This window comes from Trachypithecus francoisi, unplaced genomic scaffold, assembly GCF_009764315.1.
Source record: "Trachypithecus francoisi isolate TF-2019V2 unplaced genomic scaffold, Tfra_2.0 Lachesis_group0, whole genome shotgun sequence".
Lineage (NCBI taxonomy): Eukaryota > Metazoa > Chordata > Mammalia > Primates > Cercopithecidae > Trachypithecus > Trachypithecus francoisi.
The window spans coordinates 139,212,821-139,240,682 of NW_022681453.1; the positions used below are offsets into that span (position 1 = coordinate 139,212,821).

General features: G+C 39.6%; 2 protein-coding genes across 10 annotated transcripts in view; both read right to left on the bottom strand.

Annotated features, from left to right (window-relative positions):
* Window positions 1–27,862, bottom strand: part of ULK4 (unc-51 like kinase 4) — a 735,134-nt gene that overhangs the window by 608,914 nt on the left and 98,358 nt on the right. The window lies entirely within an intron of this gene.
* LOC117083942 (V-type proton ATPase subunit e 1-like) lies at window positions 12,366–13,345 on the bottom strand. Its single transcript, XM_033212163.1, has one exon. The coding sequence runs from the start codon at window positions 13,273–13,275 to the stop codon at window positions 13,030–13,032; it is 246 nt and encodes an 81-aa protein (XP_033068054.1). The 5' UTR covers window positions 13,276–13,345; the 3' UTR covers window positions 12,366–13,029.

A 27,862-nucleotide genomic window follows, 5' to 3' on the forward strand; every position in this document is an offset into this window, starting at 1 on the left:
ATAAATCTAGCAAAACAGGTCCAGGATTTGTAAGCTAAAAGTACACAATGCTATTTAAAGAAATCAAAGAACACCTAAATAAATGGAATAATAGACTATGTTCATAGATAGGAAGACTCAACATAGTGGAAAATGTCAATTCTCTCTATATTAATGGATAGATCTAATCAAATGCCTATCAAAATCCTGAAACAATTCTTTATAGATATCAAAATTATTCTAACATTTATATGGAAAGGCAAAAGAATTAGAACAGCCAAAACAATTTTGAAAAAGGAAGAAAATGTGGGCCAGGCATAGTGACTCAGGCCTGTAATACCAACACATTGGGAGGCCAATACAGGAGGATGGCTTGAGCTCAGGTGTTTGAGACCAACCTGGAAAACAAAGTGAGACCTTGTCTCTACAAAAATAATTTAAAAAAAGAATTAGCCAGGCATGGTGGTGCATGCTTAGAGTCCTAGCTACTCAAGAGACTAAGGTGGGAGGACTGCTTGAGCCCTGAAGTTCAAGGTTGCAGTGAGCTATGATCAAGCCACTGCACTCCAGCCTGGGCAACCGAGTGAACCCCCCATCTAAAAAGGGAAAAAAGAAAAAAATGGCTGCAATTATTCTACCTGGTTTCAAGACTTATATAGCTACTACAGTAATGAAGACTGTTTGGCACTGATATAGTTTGGAATTGATACAGTTTGGATATTCATCCCCTCCAATTCTCATGTGTAAATTTGATCCCCAGTGTTGGATGTGGGGCCTTACGGGAGGTGTTTGTATGATGGGGAAGATCCCTCATGAACGACTTAATGCCATTCCTGTGGGATTGAGTTCTCACTCTTAGTTCTTAGGAGATCTGGCTGTTAAAAAGAATCTGGCACCTCCCTCCTCTCTCTTTCGTTCTCTCCCACCATGTGATGTCTACTCCCTTTCACCTTCTGCCATGAGAGGAAGCAGCCACCATGCTTCTATAGCCTGCACAATTGTGAGCCAAATAAATCTCTTTTCTTTATAAATTACCCTGCCTCAGGTATTCCTTTACAACAAAGCAAAACAGGCTAACACAGGCATTACTGGTGGGGTAGGCACATAGATCAATGGAACCAAACAGAATTCAGAAATAGCTCCACACAAGAATAGCCAAGTGATTTTTGACAAAGGTGCAAAGGCAGTCCAACAGAGAAAAGTCAACTTTTTCAATAAACAGTGCTGAAGCAACCAGGCATCCATAGGAAAGCAAAAAGTGAACCTTGACCTAAGTGTGGCACTTGACACAAAAAATTGACTCAAAATGGATCATAGTCTTAAATTTAAAACATAAAACTATAAAGCTTCCAGAAGAAAATACAGGATAACGTCCTCAGGTCTAGTATTAGGTTAAAAAGTACACTTGACACCAAAAGCACAGAGACATTGTACCAAAGAGGATATGTAGCCACCAAATAAGCACATAAAAAGATGTTCAACATCGTTGGCAATTAGGGAAATATAAATTAAAACCAAAATAAGATATCACTACACATTCATCAGAATGGTAAAAATAAAAAATAGTGACAACACCAAAAGCTGCCCAGGATGATGAGAAACAGAATCGCTTATACATTGCTGGTGAGAATGTAAAACAGTACAGTCACTCGGGAAACTCTGGCAGTTTTTCTAAAAAAAAAAAAAAAAACAGCAACTAAATATGCAACTACCACAGGACCCAGCAACTGCACTCCTGAGCATTTATCCAAGAGAAAGGAAGGCTTTTGTCCACACAAACATCTGTAAATGGATGTTTATAGTAGTTTTATTTATAATTGTCAAAACTGGAAATGACCCAGATATCTTTCAATGGGTAAGTGGTTAAACAAACTGTCATTCAACCATACCACAGAATACTTCACAGCAATAAAAACAACAAACAAGCAATAAAAATGAACAAACAACTGATACATCCAACAACCTAGAGGAATCTCCAGAAAATTATGCCAAATGAAAAAAGCCAACCGCCAACCACAAAAGGTTACAAACCATATGACTATTTATACAACATTCTCAAAATGACAAAAATATATAAATGGAAAACAGATTGGCTTCGAGGGTGGAGGGCAGCACATGCAGTAGGGTAACAGGATAGGGTCATAAAAAGGGAATATGAGGGGTCCTTCCAGTGATGAAACTCTTATTTTCCTTAACTGTTTCAATATTCTGGTTGTAATATTGTACTACACTTTTTAAAGACATTACCATTGAGGAAAACTGGATGAAGTATACACAGGATCTATTATTTCTTACAGAGAGAAATTATTATTATTCTGTATTATTTCTTATATAGTTTTGATATTTGTCCCCTACAAATCTCAAGTTGAAATTTGATCCCCAATGTTGGATCACAACTGGGCATGAATCCACAATTATCTCAAAATAAAAAGTTTAATTTAAAGAACTATCAACCTCATATTAAATTCAAAACCCAGATCTGGCTTTCTGCTTTACAAAGTTAGTGGCAGGGATTTACAGCATTTCTCCATTTTATAATCCACTGGTATTTTGTGTCAGCAAGCGTCACTGGAAATTTAAAACATTTTAATGCTACAGTCCCTTAAAGTGATAAAACTGTCTGGACTGCCTCCAGCATAATAGAAATTGCGTTGGAACTCAGTGTCTTGTAAATAGACACATATCATATAATTTATTCCAGTAATGCCACAAGCAACCTCACATCTCACTTGCAAAAGTTAACTTTGGATAGCATTAAAAAGTACTCAACAGATAATGGTTCTCCTCAAGGTTATTTGTACAGATTTTTCATTTGTTGCATTAAAATTTAAATAAATAATAAAAAGCAAAATATAAGAATAAGGAACAAATATGATACAAAAATAACAAATATCAAGGGTAAAAAATGTATCTGTTGACCTAGATACAATGGCAGTTGAAAATGCCAATACTAAATGAATAAGGTAAAATAGATTTAGTTCTTCAAACTCAGAAGTCCAAGGAATATGTGTATATTATTATTATGTATGTTTTCCTCTAGTCTTTAAAAATCCTCCTGGCCTTCTAACATTAAAATTACTGTTAAAAAGCCTAACATTGAGGCCAGGTGTGGTGGCTCACACCTGTAATCCCAACACTCTGGGAGGCCGAGGCAGGCAGATCGCCTGAGGTCAGGAGTTCAAAAGCAGCCTGGCCAACCTGGTGAGATCTTGTCTCCACCAAAAATACAAAAATTACCCAGGCATGGTGGCACACACCTGTAGTCCCAGCTACTCGGGAGGCTGAGACCAGAGGATCACTTGAACCTGTGAGGAAGACGTTGCAGCAAGCCAAGATCATGCCACTGCACTCTAGCCTGAGCAACAGAGCAAGACTCCGTCTCAAAAAAAAAAAAAAAAAAATTTTACCATTGAAACTAAAAGATAAAAATAGGATATTCAAGTATCATGCTATTATTGTGTGAAATTTTTGAAAATCATACAAGAAGGAAAATGAGTTTTTTGGTCTTATTTCTAATACCATTATGCTTTGAGGCATATCTATACCATCACTGGTTCTATTAACCTAACGGAAACTATTCTTGGGCAGCCACAGGCATGATTGGTTGGCTGAATATTGCAAATAGTAATTTAAGACTGTGCTGCCATTTTCCAAACTACTTCTTTGAAATCAAAACCTATTTTATAACAAATATGACTGGGAGGAGCCAGGCCTTTTTGGCTTTGTCTGAAGTCATCTGACAGATATGAAAAGGTCAAATGTGCTTCAATCTCATATGCCCTGGACTGCATCTCTTAAGTCAAAGACAGGAAGATGATGAATTAGAAAGCTAATTCTAATAAATGTGGAAGTTCTGCAGTTATACAACTAATATTCTGACACTTGCAAAGACATATTTGCTTGCTTTTGACTCTCAAAATACAGTCGTTAAACTTCCATGTTAGTGGATATACATTTAACAGCTACAAAAAGAAACTGAATTAAGCTCCAGATTCAGAATATATCAGGCATTTCCTATTATGGTCAGTGTTTTACTAGGCCAAAGGGACATTTTAAAACCCTACTTAACTACTAGCAATGGGAGATATAGTAGTAATTACACCAACAACACAATTTTTAAAATAATTCGGTATTCTTCCCTAACCTCTGAAATAAGAGGCATTCCACAATTCCGAATGAAGAGGGAATTCTATTTGATACCACTTTGCCCTTTGTTCTAAGTGGTTTCTTAGTACACTACTGTCAATGTCCCAAACATAGCTAGGGCACATAAAATAAGAACACTGTAAACCTCATAATCCCCACTCCTTTTTTAATCCATGTTCTATTTTATTTCTATTAAATCTTAGAATCCTTTGGATGCTGTATATTTTATTAAGCCTTGGCAAGAAAAATCACATCTGTCAGCTTGAAACTTCAAACTCTCGGTTTCACAAGTGTTGGTTAAAAAAGAAAATGGACATACTGAACAGATAAGGAAAGGCCGATAATGCCAGGGGAGACAGATAATGAAACTGAAGAGAATAAAATTCTGTTCTGTAATTAATAACTCTCAAAATGTCCTTGCAAGGTTGTCTATAAGATCTCTTTGGTGACATCTGGACCAAAATCTAAATGTTAACATTATCGCTAATTCTCTGCATGATAATTGGCTAAATGCATTCCAACTGGCATCTCTAATTGGCATCTAATTCCTAAAGCTAAATCAAGGAGAAGCAAGGACTGCTATCTTGTCACTTCCCTGTTGAGGCCTAAATGTAAACAAACAACCTATAACTGGTAGATTCCTTCTCTTAAAGATAATGAACTGTCAGGAAAAGCAAGAAAAATGCAGAAGCAGATTTCTCATACAGTCTTTCACAGTCATTTAAAAAGTTTGGAGATACTAGGTACACAAACTTTATATACTCCCTGGATTTTTTAAATTAGACATCAACAAATGTCAACTACAAAAGAAATCTGCCATTTTTTGGTCACCAGTCATTCAGTCCCTCTTCCTAACACCCCTCAACTTCCTTCTGAGGAAATACCTTTCCTGCACTGTGCCTGGTGTGTAGAACAGCAAATCAGACATTCTGCCCTTCAAATACAAAACCTGAAAGGGTTCCTGGCTCTCTTCAGAAACACCTTTCGTCCTACAGTCTGGTACAGTCAAGGGCAGAACCACAGCCTAAGTTTCAGCCAGCAAGGCTCTTGTTCAGGAATCTGAACCTGGAATGGAGTGACACAGAGTGAAGGAACAGCTACAGTTCACTTTTTCCTTCTAGCATTATCCCCAAACAGGACTCCAAGGGAGTCCAGGTCCAGAAACCCTCGGGAGCTGCCAGGTCTAGCTGCCAGGAATAGCTGACTATTCCAATCTTCTCTTGGAGCCTTTGACCTTGCTCATTTTCTTCTAATAAATACCCTTTATGCCTAAGTTAGGCAGAATCAACCTTAAAAAGTAATAGATAGTGCTGTCCAGTTTCCTGCCCTTCCTGGACACAAAAACATTTCCCAGCCCCCTTAGAGTCAGGTAGGGCCATGTGACTAGTTCTAGCCAATTAACTGAAAGTGGAAATGATGTATATATTCCTATGTGCAATTTTCCATACTCTCTTCCTCTGTCTCTGGAAACTGTTAAGGCACTATGCTGGATAGAAGTGCCACATAAGATAAAAGCAGCCTGGAGTACTGAGGTGAGCTGCCCACAAGAGCCAGCTAGGCCTGCAGCAACCCTCTGAGATTTTGATGGTTTTTGTTACCATAACACAAGCTAGCCTATCCTGACTGATCATTCAACGCAAAAACATCACTCTAGCTAGAGGTAGTCATGAAGGAGTTCTACTACTTTAAAAGAATTGTTAATAAAACAGTAAACTATTGCCTCCATATCTTAGCGTAGAGGAGCATTTGTATAGCAGCTAAGATCTGTACCAACATTTATGTCATGGATCTGACACCAGGGTTGCAAAGCACCAATCACCACCAGAAAAGCAGTACATGAACCGTAGACTGTATACAACATTCTGGAAAAGGCAACACCATGAAGACGGTAAAAAGGTCAATGACTGCCAGGGATTAGGGGAAAGGAAAAATAAAAAATAGGCAGAGCACAGGGGATTTGTAGGATAGTGAAAATACTCTGTATTATACTATAATGGTAGATACATGTTTTCATACATTCTTCTCAACCCAAAGAAATGTATAACACCAAGAGCAAAGTACAACGTAAACTATAGACTTTGGGTGACAATAATGTGTCAATGTAGGTTTATTGACTAGAACAAATGCACCACTTTGGTGCAGGATATTAATAGGAGAGGCTGTACATGTGTGAGGGCAGGGGTATATGAGATGTCTTTGTGCCTTTCTCCCAATTTTGATGTAAACCTAAAACTACTCTTTTAAAAAACTGTTTTCATTTTAAAATGTATACTGATCAATCTGCCATGCAGACTAAGTCAAGAAATTGGATATCAAATTGCAAAAAATCTGTAATAAATCTATAGTTCAAAAGCAGATTACTCAAATAAAATTACTTTTTCTATTTCTGGTGAATAGCAGAGAAAATCTTCTGAATATTACTCCCATTGAAAGAAACAAAATATGCTAGATAAAATATCTTTATAAAATGCATACCTAAATTTGCAAGAAATCAAGAAAACCTCAAAGACCAAATATAGACAGAAGAGAAGAAAACTGACAGAAAAGGGGAAACAGAGAGAAAACAGGACAACAGAGAGATAGAGAACAACAGGGAACAAATAGAGGCAACAGAGAATCAGGATACTTTAACCCCGGGTAGGGGTGGGGAGAGACATGCTAAACTCTTGGTGACCTTGAAATGACCTTCTGAAATGGAACAAGAGACAACCCTCAGCTCCTGCCCATAGTGTAGTATCAAATAGGGGACCATTAATATTAAATTGGTACCTCAAGGATATATGAATAAGAAATGAATCAGCCTGCAAGAGAGGCTGGCAAGAAATGTTGAGACCTTGATACTAAACGAAACAGTGGTGAAAAAAATCTCCCCTGAGAATCAAACCAAATCTGAAAAGCAGGTGGGCAGCTCACATTCACAATGCCTCACCTGGGAGACCAGAGATTCAAACACCTGGGAGTCTGCTAGGCTGGACAACTGAAACACGGCCTCTAATTAATGAAGTCAAAATGCTACAGTTTCCCCAGCATACTCTAGAGCAGTGGTTCTCAAATTTTAGTGTGCATCAGAATCACTGAAGAGTCTGTAAAAACATAGATCGCAAAACCCCTTCCTCAGAGTTTCTCATTTAGCAGATTTGGGGTAAGATCTGAGAATCTGCATTTCTAACAGGTTGCCAAGTAATGCTCATGCTGCTGGTCTAGGAGCATACTTTAAGAACCACTACTGTGGTACTCAATATTGCCTACACATTAGCATCATCCTTGCAGCTTTAAAGACTACAGACACTTCCATCCACCCCCAGAGATACGGATTACATGATATGGGGTACAGCCTGGGCATAAGAACTTATTTAAATGTTAAAATAGAGAGCATAAGACTGACAGAACAGACTCCTCATGGCAATAAGATGCTAAATTATAAACAAGACCTAAGACCTAGGCAAGGGTTATATCACGCACCTTACACTTAAAGAATAAAAACTATGTTCTAACTGCCAGAGGGTTTTTTGTTTTTCTCTAGCAGCTAAATAAGCACTGGCCTCAAGACAAGCACTACTGAAACAACTGCAGCCCACTGACAGCCAGATGTTGACTAACTGACAACCTCCCCTATTCACAAGCCAAAATAACAGTTTTGATTGGATGAGAGGCTGATTTCAGTAACTTTCTCCTGATAAGAGGTCACCAACCACGGACTGGTTCTGGCTGGTTTACAGAGGCTGTGTACTGAGTGCCTTCCCGTCTTCTGCTTCACCTAGGGCCTAATTGTTATGCACTTAAATGTTAAGTGTCCACCCCAAAGTGAACATGGACTGCATGTAACATGCATGTTTGCTTTCTACACATGTGTGTGATCCCTTTCATGAATGTTCACAGCTTCTCCTATAACCATTAAACATGTATACTTAGCCAACTTATTTGGCATAAATTTCTATTCCATTCTTCCCTCCCTCGAAGTGCCTGCTTTCAGTTTCTGCCAGAAGCCACACTTTCCAGCCTGTCAGAAGAGCCAACCTGCAGGCTGCAACCCCTTATCAGAAATCAAGCTTTCCTCTTCAAATTTAGGGGCCTCGGGATTCTTCAGTTAACACCAACATGCCGTCAAGGTTGAGAACCACTGCCGAAGAGGACAGAATCTAAAAGCTCTGGAAATTGGAAATGCTGGAATGACTCAACAAAGTACGGCCTGCTCAGCCACCCCTTAAACCATCCCTCTTAAATGACCCTGGGAGACCGTCTTAGTGAAGGGGGCACCAGCATCTTTGAAGAGCTCTAAGGTAGCTATCCTTTATAAGCCAGAGATGACAGTGAGAAATCCTAACAGTGGAATTTGGTTCTCTCATCACAGTGGAAACCATGAGATTTGGGATTAGTAAAAGCCAGTAGCAGCCCTTACCTGCAGATCAGGTGGGCACAACTGCCACAGTGAGTCAAAGAGCAATGTGGTGACCAGAATATCTGACCCACAAGAATCAATGGTAAACTGACCATCATGTCTGTCTCCTAAGTTGATACTTAACATTTAATAAGAAAATTTCTAGATTTACTGAGCAGAAACCTAACTCAAGTCCCATAAAGAATTCACAGCTTCTTACCCAGATCCCAGATTTAACCAAAAGAAAAGAAAAAAAAAACTATCGGGATCACTATAGATAACGGTCCATACATCATCTCAGAGATGCATCAGAATCAGCCTCTGAATTCCCCCTTTTAATCTACCCACCAAGCAACTGCTTGGCAGTGGCTAAAAGAGGAAGGTGCAAAAAAAGACCGGCAGTCAGCAGAGGCCTCCCCATTCTGAAACCTACCTATGATGATAACAGTAATAGTGCTCTGTGTCTTCTTACCAATATAGGGTACCTTAACCACGACTCTTAGCAGCTATACTGGAAAGAGAAGCATACCCTTTTTCTAATCTCACAGCTGCCTTCTGGAAACCACACACAAAACCTGATGACTATGGAGGGAGAAACCATTCCAGGCAGAGAAAACTGAGCCAGAGGCATAAAATCCAGGTACTGACACACTGTTGTGGCAGGTCCCCATTTCTGTATCTAATGTAAGCATCTACTGCAGTGTGGATGATACATACATTTATCAAGGGTTATATGACACACATTTTGAAACAGAACCACAACTATGCCTCCTATATGAATGTTTTCTTAAGAAGCCAAGTTATACTGTCCTGTAATTAAAATTGGGTCTTTTAGATGCTGTAATAATTTAAAAGTTATGGCATAGAGAACTCCAATATTACAATTTTGAACTTGCTAAATATAACTAGTATTATTTACTTGTTACTATACTATTAAAAGTCATATCTTCAACACTCCTCAAATAGTACAAATACAAAGGAAGCTCACTTTAAATTGCATTTTTCTGCTTCAGGGATCAGCTCTGATTAGTTGTGTTTTGTGCAGTTCTTTCCATCTCCAATTCTGTTTCGATGTTTCTTTCATCTAATAGAAAATTAAATGTGATACTTTGCTAGGTTCCCAAGGATTACTAACTTACACTACATTCGAATATGTTAGTCTCACAACTGCAGCCCTAAAAAATACAGCAAAGGTACATTCACAGCCCAGGTAAAACGAGCACCAAAATTAGTCATAGCAGCAAACACAGAAGCTAAAAATTGTTCTATGAGATGTCAGATAAGAAATTAAATGAATTCCATCATTTTAAGAAATTAGAAAGCATGTCTTTTAAGAATTCTTTGATATGAGATGTTTAATTTGTATGCAAAAGTGATTCAAATATGGTAATTCCCCAAATGACATGTACTTCAGCATCACAGCTTAATATAAGAAACAAATCCAGAATGTTTCACTTCATTCTACACAAAAATGTGATTATTATTCAACTCTTACTTTATTATTTTCAACAAATTTGCCTCTCCTACTGTCCAAAAAGTAACAAAAAAAGAAGTCTATTTAGCTGTGAGATACAAGGTTAAATTCACTGAAATTAACAATGTGGAGGATTTAAATGACATGTCTAAGCTCGGGGCTACAAAGAAGCAAGAAATAACCACATACTGTGTCTGATGTAAAATATGGCATCCTATGGCCCCTCCAAATATACAGTGTACAAAACAACTGAGAAAACTACACCAAAGCAGGAATGGGATACAAAGCACTCCATGAGGACACATTAATAAAAAATAAATAAACAAATACATAAGCTCAACTTCAGCTTCAAATCCAACAGGATAGTTTTTCCAGAAAAGTATCTAAGAGTTCAAGACCAGCCTCAGCAACATGGTGAAACCCCATTTCTACAAAAAATACAAAAATTAGCCAGGTGTGGTGGCGCACCCCTGGGATCCCAGCTACTTGGGAGGGCTGTGGTGGATAGACTGTTTGAACCCTGGAGGCAGAAGTTGCAGTGAGCCCAGACTGCACAACTGTACCCCAGCCTGGGTGACACAGTGAGACCCTGTATAAAAACAAAACAAAACAAGACTAAGCCAATTAGTGTTCTAATTGCTCTTCTTCACTTCTCACAGCTTTTCTTCCTTTCGTTTCCTATTAGACTGGATAAACTAGGTCCTGGGGTAAAAGATTCCAAAACATAGGGCTTTGTGCAAGAGGGTTTGGAAGTGGCCACTCTCTCCCTCCAAAGAGATCCAACCCTCCCTTGACTGAAACTCAGCTATCTTCTGGAAAACAGCATAAACTAGGCTGACTAACTTCTTTTACCACGAATTCTCCAGCACAAATCTGGTTTCTGTAGAGCCCTATTCTCTTTCCCTAGAGGGCCAGCTTTCCCCTTCTCTGAGATGATGCTTCATATCTCCCCCTCTACTCAAATTCCTTGGGTACTCATTATTCTCTTTCTAATGAATGATCTTTCCAATGTATTGCTGAATTCAGTTTGCTAGTATTTTGTTGAGGATTTCTGCATCAATATTCATCAGAGATACTAACCCGTGGTTTTTTTTTCTTGATACGTCTTTGTCAGATTTTGGTATAAGGTAATATTGGCCTCGTAGAGTAATTCTGGAAGTATTCTCTCCTCGTATTTTATTTATTTATTTATTTACTTACTTACTTACTTACTTATTTATTTTGAGTAGTTTGAGTAGGATTGGTATTAGTTGGTTCTGCTTTAAATGTCTGGTAGAATTCAGCAGTGAAGCCATCAGGTCCCTGGCTTTTCTTTACTGGGAGACTATTTATTATGATTTTGATCTCGTTGTTATTAGTCTGTTCAGATTTTGGATTTCTTCATGGTTCAGTCTTGGTAGATTGTATGTATCTAGGAATTTGTCCACTTCTTTTAGATTTTCCAATTTATTGGCATATAGTTGGCACAGTAGCCACTAATGACCCTTTAAATTTCTGCAGTATTAGTTGTAATGTGTCCTTTTTCATTTCTGACTTTATTTATTTGGATCTTCTTTTTTTATTAGTCTGACTAAAGGTTTGTCATTTTGTTTTAACTCTTCAGAAAAACTACTTTTTGTTTCATTGATCTTTCATATTGTTTCTCCATTTCAATTTCATTTATTTCTGCTCTGATCTTTATTATTTCTTTTCTTCTAATTTTAGATTTGGGTTTCCCTTGCTTTTCTAATTCTTTAAGATGTATTATTAGATTGTTCATTTGAAGTTTTTCCTCTTTTTGACATAGGCGCTTATAGCTATAAAATTACCTCTGAGTACTGTTTTTACTGTATCCCATAGGGTTTTTTTTGTTTTGCTTTGTTTTTGGCAGAATCTCACTTTGTCGCCCAGGCCAGAGTACAGTGGAGCGATCTCGGCTTACTGCAAGCCTCCACCACCCAGGTTCAAGAAATTCTTGTGCCTCAGTCTCCCAGGGAGCTGGAATTACAGGCACCTGCCACCATGCCTGGCTGCTTTTTGTATTTTTAGTAGGGACGGGGTTTCACCATGTTGGCCAGGCTGGTCTCGAACTCCTGACCTCAAGTGATTCGCCTGCCTCGGCCTCCCACAGTGCTGGGATTACAGGCATGAGGCACCATGCCCAGCCTCCCAAAGGTTTTGGTAGGTTGTATGTACATTATCATTTGTTTCCAAAAATTTTTCAATTTTTTTTTTTTTAAACCAGGCTGGAGTGCAGTGGCATGACCTCAGCTCACTGCAACCTCCACCTCCTGGACTCAAGCGATCCTCCTACCTCAGCCTCCCAAGTAATGGGGACTACAGGCACATGCCACCATGCTTGGCTAATTTTTATTTTTGTTTTTGTTTTTGTTTTGTTTTGTTTTTGTAGAGACAAGGTTTCACCATGCTGCCTAGGATGGTCTGGAACTCCTGGCCTCATGTGATCTGCCTACCTCGGTCTCCCAAAGTGTTGGGATTATAGGCATGAGCCACAGTTCCTGGCCCAAATTCCTTTTTTTCTTCCCCCATAGAAAGCAGAAAAATAATTTATTCCAAAAGATGGCAGAAATACTAAATTTATCCTGAAAATACAGCAAGGTGTAATTCTGTTGAGATAGCTCTTCTCTCTGAAAATGCTTTCCTACTGCCTGCCCCACTGGAGTCTTATTTGTCTTGCAGCAGTTTCTAAACACTTCATTGATTCTCATGTGAGAAGGCAGGAGTCATCTTCAAGTGCCAGATTCCAAGGAGAGAGTAACGTATCTCTCAGAAGAAGAGCATCTTGTATCTCAGAAGAGTACACAATCATTTTGTGGAGTCAGCACAGTTCACTTTAAGTAGGCACATAATTCATTAAAGTGTAAAAAAGTGAAGGAAAAAAACACTACATTGTAGAATAAGACATTTAAATGTGGTGCTAATGTTTGAGGCAACTGATGGCCAAAATGGGCAAGTTAAGAAAGGTAGTCTGGTTTGGAGGTGATTTTGCATCTAGAAGGCATTCTCTCCTCGTGACCTCAAAGACTGAGCACTGTAGAGCACATCTTCTTCCTCAAGGCCATTGATGCTTCAGATACCAGATAGCTTCATTTTTCAACTGTGGTCCAAAGAGAGGGTTGAGTTGGGCCAGAAGTGAAATCAGCCAAAAGAGACAGCAGAAAACCGGACAGGTCACCAATATGGTAATGATAACTCCCCAGTAAGGACCCGTAGGGATAAACCAAGGCACCAAGAAGCCAACAAAGCCCCAGAACATGCTCATCACAGTGAGAGGAACCATGAGTCCATGATACGCCATGGTCACTGCCTGAGCTGCCAGCCTCTGCCCTGCCACCTCCCTTCCCAAATTCCTTCTTCTTCTTTGTTTTGTTTTGTTTGTTTTTTGAGATGGAGTCTCACTCTTTCACCCAGGCTGAAGTGCAGTGGCGCAATCTCAGCTCACTGCAACCTCTGACTCCCAGGTTCAAGCAATTCTCCTGCCTTGGCCTCCTGAGTAGCTAGGATTAAAGGCACATGCCACCATGCCCGGCTAATTTTTGTTTGTTTGTTTGTTTTTTAGTAGAGACAGGATTTCACCATGTCGGTCAGACTGCTCTCAAACTCCTGACCTCATGATCCACCCACCTCGGCATCCCAAAGTGCTAGGATTACAGGCGTGAGCCACCACGCCTGGCCCCCAAATTCCTTTGTAATTTCTTCAATGACCCACTATTCAGGAGCACATTGTTTACTTTCCAATGTATTTATAAAGTTTCCAAAATTCTTATTAATTTCTAGTTTTACTCCATAGTGGTCAGAAAAGAGGCTTGATATTATTTCAATTTTTTTAATGTTTTAAGACTTGTTTTGTGACCTAAAATGTGTTCTAACCTTGAGAATAATTCATGTCTGAGAAAAAGAATGTGTATTCTGCAGCTCTTGGACGAAATGTTCTGTAAATATTAGATCCTTTTTGTCTATAATGTAAATTAAGTCTGATGCTTCTTTGTTGATTTTCTGTCTGGGAGATATGTCCAGTGCTGAAAATGGCTTTTGAAGTCTCCAGCCATTATTGTATCACAGCCTCTCTCTTTGGCTCTAATAATATTCCCTTTATACATCTAGGTGCTCCAGTGTTGGGTACATACATATTTTACATTGTTATATCACCTTGCTGAACTGATCCCTTTATCATTATGTAGTGACCTTCTTTGGCTCTTCTTGCAGATTCTGTCTTGAAATCTATTTTATCTAATGTAAACATAACTACTTCCGCTCTTTTTTGGTTTCCACTGGCATGGAATATTTTTTTCCTTCCCTTTGTTTTCAGCCTGTGTGTGTCTATATAGCTGAAGTGTGTTTCTTATAGGCAACAATCAATGGGTCTTGTTTTTTCATCCAGCCAGTCTCTGTCTTTTGATGGGAGAGTTTAGTCCATTTACATCCAATGTTATTGTTGATAAGTAAGGACTTACTCCTGCCATTTTGTTATTTGTTTTCTGGTTGTTTTGTGATCTTCTCTTCCTTCTTTCTTTCCCATTATTTTAACCTGATAACTTCACACTATTTACAAAAACCAACAAACAAAGAAAAAGAAAACTAATAAAAACTCTATGCCTTAATTTCATGCCCCTGCTTTTAAACGTTTTGCTGTTTCTATTTATATCTTATTTTATTGACCATCTTGAAAAATTGATGTAATTATTACTTTTGATTGGCTCATATTTTAGTCTTTCTACTTATGGTACAAGTAGTTTACACACCACAATTACAGTGTTACAATATTCTGTGTTTTTCTGTGTACTTACAATTACCAGTGAGATTTCTAACTTTAGATGATTATTTCCCATTACTGTCCTTTTCTTTCTGACTGAAGTATTCCCTTTAGCATTTCTTGTAGGACAGGTCTGGTATTAATGAAATCCCTCAGGTTTTGTTTGTCTGGGCAAGTCTTTATTTCTCCATCACATTTTAAGGATATTTTCACCAGATATACTCTTCTAGGATAAAAGTTATTTTCCTTCAGTACTTTAAATATGACATGCCACTCTCTCCTGGCCTTTAAGGTTTACACTGAAAAGTGTGCTGCCAGATGTACTGGAGCTCCATTTTATGTTATTTCTTTTCTCTTGCTGCTTGTAGGATCCTTTCTTTATCCTTGACCTTTGGGAGTTTGATTATTAAATGCTTTGAGGTTGTCTTCTTTGGGTTAAATCTCCTTGGTGTTCTATAACCTTCTCGCATTGGATACTGACATCTTTCTCTAGGTTCAGGAAATTCTCTGTTGTTATCCTTTCGAATCAACTTTTTACCTCTATCTTTCTCTACCTCCTCTTTAAGGCCAATAACGTTTAGACTTTCTTTTTTGAGGCTATTTTCTAGATCTTGTAGGCATGCTTCTTGTTTTTCCTTTTTTACGACAGGGTCTCAGTCTGTCACCCAGGCTGGAATGCAGTGGCATGATCTCAACTCACTGCAACCTCCACCTCCAGGGCTCAAGCAATCCTCCCACCTCAGCTTCCAGAGTAGCTAAGACCACAGGCTCACACCATCAGACCCAGCTAATTTTTGTATTTTTTGTAGAGACAGGATTTCACCATGTTGCCCAGGCTGCTCTCAAACTCCTGAGCTCAAGCAGTCCAGTCTCAGCCTCCCTAAGGGCTGGGATTACAAGTATGATACTGTGCCCAGCCTGTGTATTTTCAATTAGCTAGTCTTCAACCTCACTAATTCTTTCTTCTGCTTAATAAACTCTGCTATTAAAGGACTCTGATATATTTTTCAGGGTGCCAACTGTATTTTTCAGCTTCAGAATTTCTGCTTGATTCTTTTTAATTATTTCAATCTCTTTGTTAAATTTATCTGATAGAATTCTAAATTCCTTCTCTGTGTTATCTTGAATTTCTCTGAGTTTCCTCAACATAGCTATTTTGAATTCTCTCTCTGAAAGGTCACATATCTCTGTTTCTCCATGATTGGTCCCTCGTGCCTTATTTATAAAGTTCATTGGTGAGGTCATGTTTTCCTGGATGGTGTTGATAGCACATATTCTTCAGTGTCTAGGCATTGAAGAGTTAGGTATTTATTATAGTCTTCACTGTTTCAGCTTATTTGTAGTCATCCTTCTTGGGAAGGCTTTTCAGATATTTGAAAGGACTTGGGTGTTGCAATCTAAGCTGTATCTGCTTTAGGGGGCACCCCATGCCCAACAACACTGTGATTCTTGCAGACTCATACATGTACTGCCTTGATGGTCTTAGATAAGATCTGGAAGAATTCTCTAGATCACCAGGCATACACTCCTATTCCCTTCCCTTACTTTCTCCCAAACATACAGAGTCAGTCTGTCTCTCTCTTTCTCCCCCGCTCCCTCTTCCCCCTTCCCCCACCTCTCTCTCTCTCTCTCTCTCTGTTCTGAGCCATCTAAAGACCTAAAGCTTGGGGTGGAGTGACACAAGCATCCCTGTGGCCACCACCACTGTGACAACACTGGGTCAGACCTGAACCCAGAGAAGTGCTAGGTCTTACCCACGGCCTGCTATAACCACTCCCTAGCTACTGCTTATGTTCACTCAAGGCCCTGGGGCTGTACAATCAGATATGGCAAAGCCAGCCAGGCCTGTCCTTCCCTTCAGGGCAGCAAGGTCCCCCAAGTCCCAGGTGGGTCCAGAAGTGCCATCCAGGAGTCAGGGACTAGAGTCAAAAACCTTAGAAGTCTACCTGGTGTGCATACTGCAGCTGAACTGGTACTGAAACTACACAAAGCAGTCCTTCCCTTCCTCCTTCCCCTTTCCAAAGGGAGAGGATCCTCACCGGTAGCCACCACCAGGCAATGAGGAGTACTGCCAGACTACCACTGATGTTCCCTTGAGGCCCAAGATCTCTTAAGTCAGCTTGTCATAAATGCTGCCTGACCTGGGCCTCACCCTTCAGGACAGTGGGCTCCCCGTCTGGCCCAGGAGGTCCAGAAATGCCATCCAAGAGTCAAGTCCTGAAATCAGGGATCCCAAGAGCCCTTCTGGTGCTCTACCCTCTTTGGTCATGCTGGTACCTAAAGTGCAAGACAAAGTCCCCTTTACTTTTCCTCTGCTTTTCTCAAGCAGGAAGAGTTTTGCCCCATACACCACAACTGGTCATGTGGTAAGTCTCACCTGAAGCCAGCAAGTCTTAGAGACTCACAAAGGCCCTCAAAATGTAATATGGGGGTATCACTGCTGGTTATTCAGGGCCCAAAGGCTCTTCAGTTCACAGGTAATGAATGCTGACAGGACTGGGTCTTTTCCCTCAAGGCAACAGGTTCTCTTCCAGCCCAGGTTGTTCTAGAAATACCATCTGGGAGCCAGGGCCTGAAACAGGGGCCTCATGACTTTAACTGGTGCCCTATCTTGCTGTGGCTGGGCTGGTATCCTACGTGCAAGACAAAGTCCTCCCCGCTCTTCCCTCTTGTCTCCTCAAGCAGGAAGGGTCTTTTTTGGAGCCGCGAGCTGTGCAGCCTGGGATTGGGGGAGGAATGAAGCCAGCACGCCCCAGCTGTCCCAGCTGGCATCTCAGTATGTCTCATGCCCCCTCAGTCCACTGTCTCTGGGCCTAATTCAGCACTAGGACTCACTTACAAGTTGCAGTCCTTATGGCCTAGACTGCCTTTCAACATGACTTGTACACACAGAGTGCTGCAGCACACAGTGGTAAGATTTGCAGGAACTCAAGCTCCCACCACTGGGATGAGTGACTCCCCTTTGGCTAAGGCTGGATTACATGCCCTCTCCATGGGCAGGCGTCAGCTGAGTTTGGTCTCGGTTTCCTTTCTGCTCTAACAGGACACCACTGAGTTCAGTGCCTCACAATTGCTATGTTCTCCCTCCCCCAGTGCCCAGAGATGTTCTCCACACCAGGCTGCTGCTCGGGCAGGGATCGGGGAGTGGTATTGGCAATTCAGAAGAGTTTTTTTGTTTTTTTTATGCCTCTTTCAGCGATATGAGGTTAAAACCAGGTACTATGAGTGCTCACCCGATTTTTGGTTCTTAGAAAGGTGCTTTTACCATGTAGATATTTGTTAACTTGGTGTCCTTGCAGGAGAGATGACAGGTGGAATACTCTAATCTACCATCTTGCTCTGCTCATTATTCTCTTTCTCACGGTGACCTTGCTGTACCCCAGAGTCAGAAGCCACTATATATTAGATAGTTCATTCAAGGCTGGGCATGGTGGCTCACGCCTGTAATCCCAGCACTTTGGGACGCCAAGGCCAAGCAGATTGTTTGAGTCCAGGAGCTCAAGAAGATAATTCATCATCCAACACCAAATCTTACCCACTTCATTTACATTTATTCATCTTTTCTTCCTGTTATAGTGGATAAAGTGTCCCTTCCTTTTCTGATCTAAGGCCAATTACCCTGGGTCATTCCCTTCCACCCACTTTAAGAATTATCTACGTTCAAACAATTTTAGACATGATTTCCCTAAACTGAGTTGGTCCATACCCATTCAGCCTCATCTACCACCACATGCAAGCTATATCTACATCATAAGACCTCCACTATGCTGTTATCGTTCATGCTGTGTTGCTTGTGTTGTACCTTCTCATAAAACTAAGTAGACCTGATGTTGAGTGAATATAATTAAGTATCAATATATATTAATGCAGCAGTCCCCAACCTTTTTGGAACCAGAGATCAGTTTTGTGGAAGACAATTTTTCCATGGACCAGGGTTAGGGGGATGGTTTTGGGATAAAACTGTACTGCCTCAGATCATCAGGCATCAGTTAGATTTTCATAAAGTGTGCACAACCCACATCCCTCACATGAGGAGTTCACAATAGGGTTCACACTCCTATGAGAATCTAATGCCACTGCTGATCTGACAGGAGGCAGAGCTCAGGCAGTAATGCTCACTGGCCCGCTGCTGACCTCGTGCTGTGCAGCCCGGTTCCTAACGGGCCATAAACCAGTCCTGGTCCACAGCCCAGTTTGGGGACCCCTGTATTAATATATCTACCGTAATATGCACGTGTATATGTGTTTGTGTGCATTCACAGTATATGTGTGTTGAATTCATCAATGAAGTCATCTAAGCCTGGAACTGTTATTGTGGGAAGGTTTTTAATAATGTACTAACAGATACAGGGCTCCCAAAATTTTTCTATCAGTTCCAGAAAACTCTGTTATTCAAGCACTTTTTCCACTTAAGTTGTCAAGTATGAAGTTATTCAGACTATCCCCTTAGTATCCTTTAACATACATTGGATTCATACTGCTATCTCCTAGTCTTGACGTTGGTAATTTGTATTTTCTCTTCATTTTCTTTTGCTCAATCTAGCTAGAGATTTAAAAAATTTATGCAATTTATCACTATGAACTATTGGCTTGGTTTCATCTCTTTTTTTATTCTTTTCTACCTCTGGGAACACACAACATCATCATTTTTTTTATCTATTGTTACTTATTGAGTTCCTTGAGTTCAGCTCTTATTTTTATTATTGCCTTTATTTGAATTGCATTGGGTTTAATTTGCTCTCCTTTTTCTAGCTTCTTAAACTGGAACTTAAAACATTCTTGATTTCTAATATAGTAGCTCCCAAAGTATAGTCCCTAAACCAGCAGCATCAAAAGCCACAAGGGCACTTACTGGAAATGCAAATGATTGTGCCCCACTCAAAATCTACAGAATGAGAAACTCTGGAGGTAGGGTCTGACAATCTGTTTTGTTGTTTTAAGAGGGCAAGGTGTCACCCAGGCTGGAGTGCAGTGATAAGATCCTGGCTCACTGCTAACTCCACCTCACAGGTTCAAGCGATTCTCATGCCTCGGCCTCCCAAGTAGCTGGGATTACCAGTGTGTACTACCATGCCCAGATAATTTTTGTACTTTTAGTAGACAGGGTTTCTATTAAACCATCCTTGACCAGGCTGGTCTCAAGCGATCTGCCCACCTCAGCCTCCCAAAGTGCTGGGATTACAGGCATGAATCACCACGCCCAGCCTGACAATCTGTGTTTTAACAAACCTTCCGGGCAACTGTGATGCACAGAGTTTTCAGAACTATTGCTGTAATCTGAGGATTTCAGCTATGAATTATTTCACTCTTACCCCCACTTCAGCAGCATCATAAACATGGTGAAGTGTTGGGTTCCCCTTATTACTCAGTTTTAAATATTTTCTAAAAATTTGTGAGACTTTATTGACCCATGAGTTACAAGTATTTTTCTTAATTTCCCAACATTTGGGGGATTTTCTAGATTTCCTCGTTAGATATTTCTAATTTAATTCCATCATGGTCAGAGAACATATTCTAAATACTTTCAATACTTTGTTATAAAGATATGTTTTATGGCCAAGAATATGGTCTGTTTTAAGGTATTGTACAATTGTGGGAATCAGCATTCCATAAATGTTAATTATTTCAATATCATTAATATCATTCAAATCTTCCATGTTCTTATATAATTTTTATCTACTTATTTTAAAAATATCCAACAATAATGAATTTGTCATTATCAAGTTCTCCTTTTAGTTCTGTCAATTTTTCTTTCATATATTTTAAAGTAGTCTCATTTTACACAGACAAATTGAGGATTATTAATGCTTCCTAATGAACTGAAATTTTCACTATTATGAACTGTTTTTATCTCTAGTAATACTCCCTTAATTTCTACTGTGTTATTAATATAGCTACTTAAGCTTTCTTGTTACTAGTGTTTCCACGGTATATCTTCTTCTATTTTTTAAGTCTAACCTCCTATTTAAAGTATGTCTCATATGAACTGCATATAGCTAGGTTTTTGTTTTTGTTTTTATTTTGAGATGGAGTCTCACTCTGTCACTCAGGCTGGAGTGCAGTAGTGGGATCTCGGCTCACTGTAACCTAGGCCTCCAGGTTTCAAGCCATTCTCCTGCCTCAGCCTCCCAAGTAGCTGGGATTACAGAGGCATGCACCACCACACCCACCTAATTTTTTTGTATTTTTTTTTAGTAGAGACAGGTTTCACCATGTTGGTCAGGGTGGTCTTGAACTCCTGACCTCAAGTGATCCACCCGCCTTGGCCTCCCAAAGTGCTGGGATTACAGCTGTGAGCCACTGCACCAGCGTAGGTCTTTTTTTTTCCCAACCTAATATAACAATCTCTGCCTTTTGACGGGAATATTTAGGCTACTCATATTTAATCCCAGCTGCTGCTTTCTGCTGGGTTCCGTTCAGCACATGCACAGCTTCAAAGTTAGCCAATGACTGTAGAGGAACTTGTACACATATTTTATGACTCTGCCCTTACTGTGATTTTTCCCTACTCATTTTCCACCACCCTTTCGCAGCAGGGCCAAATTCCAACCTCAGTTCCTTGCCCCAGGATGAAGTCACTTTCTGCCTAAACTCTATTCCCTTGGTGTGAACTTAGCACATCTGCAGAAGGATAAACTAGTTAAACATCCAGCTCAGCCAGGGCACTTCCCTTCTTTCAAGTAGTGTGTTGCCTCCAGTTTCTGCCTACTTTTGTTTTTATATTCCGTCCAGATGTATTATTACTATTACTGGCAAGATGGTAAGCCCAATACAGCTCCTTGACCATTATCAGAACCAGGAGCCCAGGTGTGGTTTTGATGTTAATTTCCCAGTTTGGGAGAAGTATAAATTCACACCCCAAAACATGAATAAAATTGGAAAAAAAAAAAAAAACCGCAGTTGAAAAATTATATGGAAGACTTTTTTTTTTTCCCTCTTTCTAGAGTTGAAGATAAAAATCAACAAACTTCGGCCAGATGCGGTGGCTCACGCCTGTAATCCTAGCACTTCAGGAGGCCAAGGCAGGTGGATCACGAAGTCAGAAGTTAAAGACCAGCCTGGCCAAGATGGTGAAACCCCATCTCTACTAAAAATACAAAATTAGCCAGGCATGGTGGTAGGCACCTGTAATCCCAGCTACTTGGGAGGCTGAGGCAGAGAACTGCTTGAACCTGGGAGGCAGAGGTTGCAGTGAGCCTAGATCACTGCACTCCAGCCTGGGTGACAGGTTGAGACTCTATCTCAAATAAATAAATAAATAAACAAACGTATTTGTTATCTCTCTATGTAGGTGAGTTGCTTTTTTTTTTTTTTTTCCCAATTCCCCATTTTATTAACAGGATAGCTCTCCAAGGCTCTTAGCTCCATCTAACTGCTTCAGGCAAACCTCAAGCCTCATCTTTTATTCTTAAATTGTATCAAACCTCAAAACTATTATACAACAGCAATAACCACCATCTCATCTTGTCCCAGACAGCCTTAAAGTTACCATTTCAGGATTTTAGTTGTCCCCATTTCTGACTTTTGAAAATTTTCCTGACTTTCTTGTTCATTCACATGTGTATTCCAAAGTCTTTTTGTTACATTTTACCCTGCATTTTTAGGTTTGTTTTGTGTTTGTTTTGTTTTTTGTTTTTGAGATGGAGTCTCACTCTGTCGCCCACGCTGGAGTGCAGTGGCGTGATCTCGGCTCACTGCAACCTCTGCCTCCCAGGTTCAAGCAATTCTCCTGTCTCAGCCTCCCAAGTGGCTGGGATTACAGGTGCCCGCCACCACACACGACTGATTTTTGCATTTTTAGTAGAGACAGGGTTTCACCGTATTGGTCAGGCTGGTCTCAAACTCCTGACCTCAGTTGATCTACCCACCTCGGCCTCCCCAAGTGCTGGGATTACAGGTGTGAGCCACTGCACCTGCCCTCTAGGTTTGTTTTTGTGTTTTTTTTTTTTTTTTGATGTGGAAGGATGACACATAATTTACAAGATTATCTCAATAGCTAAATTGCCATAATTAGAAGACCGTATGTTATTTTTATTTATTTTTATTTTTATTTATTTATTTATTTATTTTTGAGACGGAGTCTGGCTCTGTCGCCCAGGCTGGAGTGCAGTGGCCGGATCTCAGCTCACTGCAAGCTCCGCCTCCCGGGTTCACGCAATTCTCCTGCCTCAGCCTCCGGCGTAGCTGGGACTACAGGCGCCCGCCACCTCGCCCGGCTAGTTTTTTTGTATTTTTTAGTAGAGACAGGTTTTCACCATGTTAGCCAGGATGGTCTCGATCTCCTAACCTCGTGATCCACCCGTCTCGGCCTCCCAAAGTGCTGGGATTACAGGCTTGAGCCACCGCACCCGGCTGTATGTTATTTTTATAAGAATATTTACAAAACCATAATAAATGCTACATGGAAAAACTATAGGGAAAAATAAGTCCATATATATATAACTGATACATCTCAGAAAGTGCTACAAGTGCTGTTTGTTCTTGATAAAAGTTATACATTGAAAATGAGGGCTACGGAAAATAAAGACAACAACAGAACTATGTGCAGTTGTTCTAGTAATGAAAAGCAATACTACTCAAGCTAGGAGAGAGAGAAGAGGAAGTGGTGCGATCATGCATCTCAACACGGAGCAAGAGCCCAAAGAGGAGCACACAATACCACAGCCTTTGAAATAGATTCATCATACACTATGTTCAGAGTTTCCAAAAGCACACAATTTTCAGAAAGAACTAAGTTAAATAATGCTTCAAATCACCATATAACCACTTTTAACATAAAATTCAATTCTATAACCAATTCAGTAGAAAGCTAAAGAACATACTGCCAATATTCTTAAGTCAATCACTCTTTTAAAGAACTAAATCTTAAACGTGATTATCCCACAAAAAAACGTGAGGACATAGAATGTAAAATAAATTTTTCAAATTAAATTAGAGGCCAGCATTATTCTAAGTGAAGTAACTCAGGAAGAGACATCCAAATATCGTATGTTCCCAATTATAAGTGGGAGCTAAGCTATGGGTATGCAAAGGCATACGGAGTGGTATAATGGACACTAGATACTCACAAGTGGGGGAGGGGAGAGGGATTTTAAAAACTACATACTGAGTACAATGTACACTACCCAGGTGACCAGTGCACTAAAATGACAGACTTCACCATTATACAACTCATCCATGTAATCAAAAACCACGTGTTTTCCAAAAGCTATTAAAATAAAAAATATATATTAAAAATATATTAATTAATCAGAGGTCAGGTACAGTGGCTCATGCCTGTAATCCCAGCACTTTGGAAGGCTGAGGCAGGTGGATTCCTTGTCCTCAGGAAAGGAAAGTTAGAGACCAGACTGGGAAATAATACAACACACTATCTCTACTAAAAGTAAAAATTAAAAGATTAGCTAGGCATGGTGACATGTACCTGTAGTCCCAGCTACTGCAGAGGCTGAGGTGGGAGGATCAGCTGAGCCCAGGAGTATGAAGTTGCAGTAAGCCATGATCATGCTACTGCACTCCAACCTGGGCAACAGAGCAAGACCCTGCCTCAAAAAACAAAAATTAAATTAGATTAATTTCAAAAACAATAATGGTGATAATAACATTACACAGCATGATGAACTTAGTGAATTCACAATCTGTTGAGGCCACGTGTGATGACTCATGCCTGTAATCCCAACACTTTGGGAGGCTGAGGTGGATGGATCACTTAAGCCCAGGAGTTTAAGACCAGCCTGGCACATAGTACACAATAAGCATTCAATAAAGGTTGGCTAAAATTATTTTTAAAAATTCAAAAAAGACCAGCCTGGTCAACATAGGGAGACTACGTCTCTACAAAAAATAAAAAATATAAAAATAGCTGGCCATAGTGACATGCACCTTTAGTACTAGCTACTTAGGAGGCTGGGGTGGGAAGATGGCTTAAGCCCAAGGTAGTGAGCTATGATTGTGCCACTGTAGTCCAGCCTCAAAAACACAATGAAAGTCCATCTCAAAAATAAAAATAGTAATAATCTGTTGAAAATAAAGAGAAAATGCAATGGCAATTAATGACAGCTAATTCAATGATTAACATTTCCTGAACTAAAATTGTATGTTTTATTTTAGAAAAATGTTCAAACAGCAATTATAATCTACATAAGTTTTAATATTATGTTCTTATTGCATACATCACATGAGAGTGAAAGTGGCACTGCAAAGGAAAAGATGTACCTTTACAATGGAGCTCTCTGGCAGCTCTACTTTAATCAAATGATCAAAGTAGGTGCAACTAATAAAACCTGACACTGCATGCTTCCTGATGAGTTGAAATATGAAGTACTCAATATCACCTATTATGTTCTTACCAAAAAAATGGTTTAACCTGAATCTAATGAAGCTTCCAGACCTAACCTACAGTTTATAGGAAATGTGTGAACTAGAGGAATAAGTTAGCAATACCAAGAAAAAGCAAGCAGACAAATCTGGAATGTGGAACATTCTACAGGACAAACAGCCTGGACTCTCCAAGAATCAACGTAATGTGGCAAGAAAAAATAGAGGAACAATTCTAGAGAAAACATTAGGAAAGAGACTCCAACAGTGAATTATAGAGAGCACCAAGTTGTTTCTTCTAAAGATGCAAAGGTGAGTTATTTGTAGGAGTTCCATTAATATAATCCACCTATTAATAGAGATAGGAAGAAAAAGTATGTATGCATATCTTCTGATGCCATACCAAACTCAGTAACCATTAACGTTACAAATAAAGAGGGAACTGGTAAATACTTACGTAACATGATTTTATGCCAACACCAAGTATTAATGAGAATACAGAGCACTGACCATTAGTCAAAACATTTTAACTTAAACAACTTTTTTGGAAAGTAGTTTAGATTACCCCCTAAAGTTGAACACGCACACATCCTATAACCTACCAATTCTATTCCTATGCATACCCAACAGAGAGCTTGCGCAAGTGCATCAAAATGTGTGTGCAAGGCTTATAATAGCCAAATAGAGAAAACAATCCAAATGCCCATCACCAGTGATGTAGTATACTCACATAATAAAAATGAACTACAGGTACATGCAACAAGGATGAATTCCACAAACACAATATGAAATAAAAGAAGCCAGATACCAAAATATACATTATCATATGACTCAATTTAAACAAAATTCAAAAGCCGGCAAAATCATCACAGAATTGAAAGTTACGGTAACTTCCTTTGGCGCATAGGAAGAGAACAGTGATCGGGAGAGGGCACAAGAGGGTCCCCGGGTAGGCTGGCAATGTTCTACCCAATGTTCTGTGTCTTGACCCAGTGGCAGTTTCTTAGGTTTTCACACTTGGCAATAATTCATTAAGCAGTACATTTATGTTTTGTACATATTTCCAACACTTCAATAAAAAATAATTATAATTTTGAAACCAGAAAGAAAGTACAAAGTAATCTCTAAATATCTAAAAAAAAAAATTGAAAACATAAATAACCAATATCATAATAACCATAAAACATAAATAACCAATATCATACTGGTGACAAAAGTACAAAGTGAAGAATTATTTAAATTGATTTTAAAAGTCAGAATTTTGACTGCACGTATCATCCAGTGGGTTATATTCCAAGAGGAAAAAAGTACTTTAAATGCACTTTGTAGTTGTGTTGTTAGTAACAATACTTGTACTACTATTTTTAAACTATTCTAAACTCTAAGCTAAAAAATAATAATAATTATGTTAATGTTATTAATGGCCAAGATTTTTCTTTTTTTTTTTTTGAGAGAGTCTTCCTCTGTTGCGTAGGCTGGAGTGCAGTGGTCCAGTCACAGCAGCCTCCACCTCCTGGGTTCAAGCAATTCTCATGCCCCAGCCTCCCAAGTAGCCAGGATTATAGGCGTGCATCACCATGCTCGGCTAATTTTTGTATTTTTAGTAGAGATGGGGTTTTGCCATGTTGGCCAGGCTGGTCTCAAACTCCTGAACTCAAGGGATCCACCTGCCTCGGCTCCCAAAGTGCTGGGATTACAGGCATGAGCCACTGCACCCAGCCAGGATTTTTAGCTTATAAGAAGAAAAATAAAAATTGTAAATCAAGAGGTAAAAACGAATTTGAAATCTGAATTGGGGCCAGGCACGGTGGCTCACCACTGTAATCCCAGCACTTTCAGAGGCCAAGGCGAGTGGATCACCTGAGGTCATGAGTTTGAGACCAGCCTGGCCAACATGGTGAAACCCTGTCTCTATTAAAAATACAAAATTAGTAGGACATGATGGTGCATGCCTGTAATCCCAGCTACTCGGGAGGCTGAGGCAGGAGAACCGCTTGAACCCAGGAGGCAGAGGCTGCGGTGAGCCAAGATTGCGCCATCGCACTCCAGCCTGGGCAACAAGAGCAAAACTCCATCTCAATAAAAAAAAAATCTGAATTGGAAAGCTATGAATAAACTGAGAATTTTTCTCTTTTTAAGAAACAATAGTACCTAGATCTGACCTCTGAAAAGCTCTATGAGAGGAAAAAAGAAAAAATCCTAGGGAACCCAGACTACATTCTCTAACCACATCTTCTAACAAGAAGTAAACAAGATTCCTTATAGAAGTGGTTTCAAAACTAGGGGATGACAATTCCCGAAACCAGCCTGTGAAAGCTCACTGCCGAGAAGCCAGCAAGCTATCAGAGACAGGAGTAGGTTCGTGTCAAAGGGAGAAAGGAGCAAACTTGAAAGAGCTCCCACTGGATGGAGATGAAACAATGTAAGCACTGAAAAGACTAACAACTGCAAAGGACTAGATGATATATATATATACATACATACATACATCTGTAAATTCTTAAGAATATAAAATCAATCTCACTGCACACTTAAGGAGATTTCTAAGGTACCAACTCTTTATTCTGAAAACTGACCTATGATGAGGAACAATCAAGCATTTATCCTGCCTTACAAAACAAACCCTATTTTAGGATAACCAAATAGTTGATCAGGGAAAGATCTTCTATAAGAAGACTTCCAACTACAAACAGAAAGGAAATTACAGAATAAGAAAATTATCATTTTGCAACTCTAAAGGATGACTACATGTAGACAATAATCGATTGATGTTAAAACTGTGAAATAAAAGAGTGATGAGTTCCTGACTCACAGA